This window comes from Xenopus tropicalis, chromosome 2 (genome assembly GCF_000004195.4).
Source record: "Xenopus tropicalis strain Nigerian chromosome 2, UCB_Xtro_10.0, whole genome shotgun sequence".
Lineage (NCBI taxonomy): Eukaryota > Metazoa > Chordata > Amphibia > Anura > Pipidae > Xenopus > Xenopus tropicalis.
The window spans coordinates 3,430,719-3,436,811 of NC_030678.2; the positions used below are offsets into that span (position 1 = coordinate 3,430,719).

The 6,093-nt window shown below is 54.2% G+C and overlaps 1 protein-coding gene across 1 annotated transcript; it reads right to left on the reverse strand.

Moving 5' to 3' along the window:
- Nucleotides 1-2,027: 2,027 nt before the first annotated feature.
- LOC116408737 (cystatin-A-like) lies at nucleotides 2,028-3,546 on the reverse strand. Its single transcript, XM_031896446.1, has 3 exons — nucleotides 3,426-3,546; nucleotides 2,600-2,701; nucleotides 2,028-2,220 (listed from the first exon to the last, which is right to left on the reverse strand). Exons 1-3 carry the CDS (start codon nucleotides 3,498-3,500, stop codon nucleotides 2,101-2,103), a joined length of 297 nt encoding a protein of 98 aa, XP_031752306.1. The 5' UTR covers nucleotides 3,501-3,546; the 3' UTR covers nucleotides 2,028-2,100.
- Between the last annotated feature and the right edge of the window lie 2,547 nt (nucleotides 3,547-6,093).

The following is a 6,093-nucleotide window of genomic DNA, read 5'->3' on the forward strand; positions in this document are numbered from 1 at the left end:
ACACAGAGGGCTGTATTATAGGGAGGCCCCCCTGCCTGACACAGAGGGCTGTATTATAGGGAGGCCCCCCTGCCTGACACAGAGGGCTGTATTATAGGGAGGCCCCCCTGCCTGACACAGAGCGCTATATTATAGGGAGGCCCCCCTGCCTGACACAGAGCGCTATATTATAGGGAGGCCCCCCTGCCTGACACAGAGCGCTATATTATAGGGAGGCCCCCCTGCCTGACACAGAGCGCTATATTATAGGGAGGCCCCCCTGCCTGACACAGAGCGCTATATTATAGGGAGGCCCCCAACTGTCCCTATTTATACAGGGCAGTCTCAAATTTTGCCCCCCACCCCCTGCCATTGTAAGTACTAAGGGCCGCCCCCTGGGGTCATAGGAGTCACAGTGCACACAAACAAACCAAGGCACACATACATGCTAGGCCCCATCAGCCAATGAATGGGCAGAGTTCTGCCTTTTGCTCCCACACTACTTCCTGTTACAGTTAGAGCTGCATCACTTCCTGTCAGCTGATCTCTGAGGGAGCACACAGCCCATCACTAAATGGCGGCTCAAGGGAAAGGCTGTAAAAGGGCAATATTTACTGATATATATATTCCAGTTTGGGGAGATTCTTTAATAGGCCACTTAATATAATATAAACTGTCTGTTGGTTACGTATTCATTCTGGGGGTGTAGTTTCCCTTTATGGGGAGCCCATGGGATTATGGGAAATGCTCCCAGTTTCCCATGTAAATAAGCAGCCAATCAGTGAGTAGCTTAGTTATACAGCACTTACCCTGGATTTTCCATATTATTATTCCAAATGATAAAGCTGAGATTCATATCATGTTGCTTTCCTGCAAACCTTCAGCTGGGGGCACCCTGGGGTGGGCTGGCTCCCGGGCACCCAGGACTCTGTGGGTGCTGCTGTCATTTCTCTCACACACAGGGTCAGACTGGGAACTAACACAGTGGGGCCCCACTGGCCCAGACCCCATCCCTGCGGGGCACTCCCCAGAGCCCCTGATGGTAAGTTTAATTTATGTGCTTGGGGGAGGGGGTCGAATGGGTGGTGGGGGCCCCTTGGGGGGTACAGGGGCCCCTGAGGCATGGGTCCTGCGCCCCCAGTCCAACCCTACTCACACAGAAACCAGATCCTGAGGCCTCAGCGCCACAGACACCTTCTCACCGAACCTGTCGGATCAGTACTTTCTCTCTCAGACTGAGCTTATACCAACAATAACATGGGACTGGGCCCAAAAGCAAGATATTAACAAGGGGAAAGGTGTAGGGAAAATAAGAGATGATGGGGGTCATCAATTAAAAGGCACTAAGTTTGCCCAGGAGCAGTAACCAATAGCAACCAATCAGCTGATAGAGATTAATGGCCTCCTGTTTGAAAGCAAGCATCTGGTTGGTTGCTATGGGTTTCTGCTCCTGAGAAAACTTAGTGCCTATTGGCTCACAGTTGTAGGTTCTTTAGTTTATGGTTTTCGACCACGAGGGCAGTGACCCCCCCCCCCCCCCCGGTGATACACCAATGGCAGATTGAGTGGATACATTACATACATTTCCCAGGGCTACTGGTATGTACTGGGAGGTGGAACCCCTTCTTCCCAGACCCCGAGCCCGGGCAGCAGGGGGTCACAATGCAACTTTCCTTCCCTTGGCAAGATCTGCGGGCATTTCTCTGTGCCAAGTCTCTCACGTACCCGATTGGTTATTAATTATTAATGAGATGCAGAAAGAAACGAATGTGCATAATTACACATGGGGATTGGGTAACCCCATGTCTCCTGAGCACCCCAATACCAAATATGTCATTTTTATTGCCACAAATGCCCTGAAGAGTAAGTGGACCCCAGAAAACCATATATTTTTGGAAAGTTCACTTTCTGACAAATCCAAAATGGTATAGTTCTGCCAAGTTGTGTTGCTAAGGCAAATGCTCCCATGGTTACTAGAAAGGCTGTGAATCCCCTGTGCAAGTGCAAAGAGCTTCTCCCCTATTCAAAAATTCACACCCACAAATGTGTAAAACAGCGGAGAATTTTTATTTCAAGGCACTTTGGGCGGCCAAGGTTGGCCAATCCCTGTGAGTCTCACAATTAGAAATACACCAGTGGGCTGTCCTTGGTCTGGCAGTCCTTCACATCGGAAAGCGACACGGTCCCACTTAGGTCCTGGTATACCCGAATGTGAATGTAGTCAGTGGATCCCACTTTTACCTGGAAAAGAGACCAACTGTAAGTGGCAACATAATAACATCCAATTATTTCCTACTGTGCCAGTCAGACAGAAGAAGCGTTACCCTGTAGGAATGATATCAATCTCCTTTAGTCTGGGAAGAGCCAATCACAGTGAGCGGGCAGCCCCGTACCTCCCACCCATGGTGTCTACTTGCCCCCCCCATTCACCTTCTGTTGTACCGGTTGCCCCCCATCTTTCCCTTGTATCCTCTTCATCTTCTCGTCTATAGGAGCAACTTATGGGACAGGGTTGGACAATCCATAGCCCTCTAGATATTGTTGGGCAACTCCCAGAATCCCAGGGGCAGAACCATAGAGACCCCCATTCCCAGTAACCCCCCCATTTAATTGAACTTACCTTCATAAAGTAATTAGTTCCAGCCACGACCTGAGTAGCGACCTCTACAACCTCAAATGTTTCTATTTTCTGATTAGTCTTGGCTTTCACCTCCGCCTGTACCTGAGGGGTGGGACACAAATACATTGCATTGATAGCAGCCCCCCATCTAATGCCTCTAATAACCCCAGTTAGTACCGAGGAGCTTGCACTCTATACACAAAGGAGAGAAGGATTAGTTTGGGGAAAGGAGATGATCACCAATTAAATCCGCAGCCATTCCGCCTAACATTTGAAATGCAGAGGGACAAAAAGAAATAGCAAAAGTTTTTGTCCACGCCCATTCTTTTGTGACCACACCCCCTAAATCCCCACTCCCATTTTCCAAAATTTGGCAGGTTATGTAAAGTTTGAACACCTTTCCGGGGGGTTTGGGGTCTTGTTTATGTGTAATTACCAATTACACGTAAACAAGAACACAAAACCCCCAGATTACTAATTACAGTTTTGATAATGAAGGTGAAGTTGCCCTTTAAACTGTAAGTCTGAGTTGCCCCAAGAGACCTGTTTAGCTTATTAGTTACAATTGTATCTCAGGGCAGGGGGTGCCAGTAAGCCCCCTTATCTAATTAAGTTTGAGAAACTTTGTATCTTTTTTGGGTTCAGTGCAGGAGACCAAAGGAAAATGAGGGGCTTTTCAATAAGAATCCGGGACTGTCCCATGAAAGTTGGCCCAGTTGGGCACTGAGGCATGAATGGGCCGTTGTCTCTTTCTCCCAGTCCCTCCCTTTCCCCCAGATAATTGTTGTGCATATCGGACACTGAGGGGGGGGGGTTACCCTCTTACCTGTTCGGCGATTTTTTGGTCATCTGGGGTTGCTTTCCTGGGAGTACTTATCCCTCCGACACGTGGCCCCGACATGTTGCTGAGAAGGAATGAGGCTGCAGTGGGAGAATGAATGGAGCCGGTACCACAGGGACACTATATATATATATACTCCCTCGTCCCTCTATTGCATAATATACGTGGGTGGATATAAGGATTTGCCAATTGTTGTTATGTCAGAGCCAACACCCGGCCCGGGGCGCATTACAGGGACTTCTTGGTAACTCAATAAGGGGAGTTTTATGGGATCAGTGTTGGCAAAATAACTGTGGGAATCTCCCATTATCCCTGCAGTGTCTGTGCCTCGGTTTATCAGTGGATTATTCCATTGGCTCGTGTGTTGGTGGGGAGATATATATGGGCTGGGAGCTGGTCCAGTCCAACATTTGTCCCCCCCCCAATATTTAGTGTGGAACAGGCCACCTGGGACCCACCAGAGAGCTTGACCTTCAGGGGCCCCCAAGCCCCAAGGAACAAATGGGTGTCAGACCGGGGGTGAGTGAGTGTAGGAGGTGCCAGACCGGGGGTGAGTGAGTGTAGGAGGTGCCAGACCGGGGGTGAGTGAGTGTAGGACAGGCCAGACCGGAGGTGAGTGAGTGTAGGCCAGACCGGGGGTGAGTGAGTGTAGGACAGGGCAGACCGGGGATGAGTGAGTGTTAGGCCAGACCGGGGGTGAGTGAGTGTAGGACAGGCCAGACCGGGGTGAGTGAGTGTAGGACAGGCCAGACCGGGGGTGAGTGAGTGTAGCGACAGGCCAGACCGGGGGTGAGTGAGTGTAGGACAGGCCCAGACCGGGGGTGAGTGGAGTGTAGGCCAGACCGGGGGTGAGTGAGTGTAGGACAGGGCCAGACCGGGGGTGAGTGAGTGTAGGACAGGCCAGACCGGGAGTGAGTGAGTGTAGGACGGGCCAGTCCGGGGGTGAGTGAGTGTAGGACCGGCCAGCCCAGGGGTGAGTGAGTGTAGGACAGGCCAGACTGGGGGTGAGTGAGTGTAGGACCGGCCAGACCGGGGTGAGTGAGTGTAGGACCGCCAGACCAGGGGTGAGTGAGTGTAGGGACCAGGCCAGACTGGGGGTGAGTGAGTGTAGGGACAGGCCATAGACGCGGGGTGAAGTGTAGTGTAAGGACGGGCCAGACCGGGGGTGAGTGAGTGTAGGACGGGCCAGACCGGTGGGTGAGTGAGGTGTGACGGGGGTGAGTTGAGTGTAGGACGGGCCCAGACCGGGGGGTGAGTGAGGTTAGGACGGGCCAGACCGGGGGTGAGTGAAGTGTAGGATGGGCCAGACCGGGGTGAGTGAGTGTAGGAAACGGCAGGACCGGGGGTGAGTGGAGGTGTAGGATGGGCCAGACCGGGGGTGAGTGAGTGTAAAGGAATGGGCCAGACGCGGGGGTGAGTGAGTGTAGGATGGGCCAGACCGGGGGTGAGTTGATTGTAGGACTGGCCAGACCTGGGGTGAGTGAGTGTAGGACGCGGCCAGACGCGGGGTGAGTGAGTGTAGGACAGGCCAGACCGGGGGTGAGTGAGTGTAAGGACAGGAGGCCAGACCGGGGTGTGAAGTGAGTGGAGGCACGCGCCAGACCGGGGGTGAGTGAGTGTAGACAGGCCAGACTGGGGGTGAGTGAGTGTAGGACAGGCCAGATCGGGGTGAGTGAGTGTAAGACCGCCAGGACCGGGAGTGAGTGAGTGTAGGACTGGCCAGACCGGGGTGAGTGATGTAGGAACGGGCCAGACGCGGGGGTGAGTGAGTGTAGGACTTGCCAGACCGAGGGTGAAGTGAGTGTAGGACTGGCCAGACCGGGGAGTGAGTGAGTGTAGGGACTGGCCAGACCGGGGGTGAGTGAGTGTAGACAGGCCAGACGGGGGTGAGTGAGTGTAGGACGCGCGCAGACCGGGAAGTGAGTGAGTGTAGGACTGGCCAGACCCGGGGGTGAGTGAGTGTAGGAGCGGGCCAGACCGGGGTGGTGTGAGTGAGTGTAGGACGGGGCCAGAACCGGGAGTGAGTGAGTGTAGACAGGCCAGACCTGGGGGTGAGTGGAGTGTAGGGACGAGGCCAGACCGGGAGTGAGTGAGTGTAGGACTGGCCAGACGGGGGTGAGTTGAGTGTAGGACGGGCCAGACCGGGGGTGAGTGAGTGTAGGACTTTGCCAGAACCGGGGGTGAGTGAGTGTAGGACGGCCCAGACCGGGAGTGAGTGAGTGTAGTCGGGACAGGCCAGACTGGGGGTGAGTGAGTGTAGGACCGCCAGACACCGGGAGTGAGTGAGTGTAGGACTGGCCATGACAACGGGCGGGGGTGAGTGAGTGTAGGATGGGCCAGACCGGGGGTGAGTGAGTGTAGGGACTTGCCAGACCGGGCGAGTGAGTGAGTGTATGGACGTGCCAGATCCGGGGGTGAGTGAGTGTAGGACAGGCTCAGACGCGGGGTGGAGTGAAGTGTAGGACAGGCCAGACCGGGGGTGAGTGGAGTGTAGGAGCCTCGGCCAGAGCCGGGAGTGAGTGAGTGTAGGACGCGGCCAGACGCAGGGGTGAGTGAGTGTAGGACCGCCAGACGCGGGGGTGGAGTGAGTGTAGGACAGGCCAGACGGGGGTGAGTGAGTGTAGGACGGCCAGACTGGGGGGGTGAGTGAGTG

What these genes read in the sequence shown, in the direction of transcription:
- LOC116408737 (XM_031896446.1), bottom strand. Translation starts at nt 3,500, where the DNA reads ATGTCGGGGCCACGTGTCGGAGGGATAAGTACTCCCAGGAAAGCAACC. An exon ending in ACCAAAAAATCGCCGAACAG is followed by an intron (nt 2,702 to 3,425) that starts GTAAGAGGGTAA and finishes CCCACCCCTCAG; the next exon opens with GTACAGGCGGAGGTGAAAGC. An exon ending in GAACTAATTACTTTATGAAG is followed by an intron (nt 2,221 to 2,599) that starts GTAAGTTCAATT and finishes TCTCTTTTCCAG; the next exon opens with GTAAAAGTGGGATCCACTGA.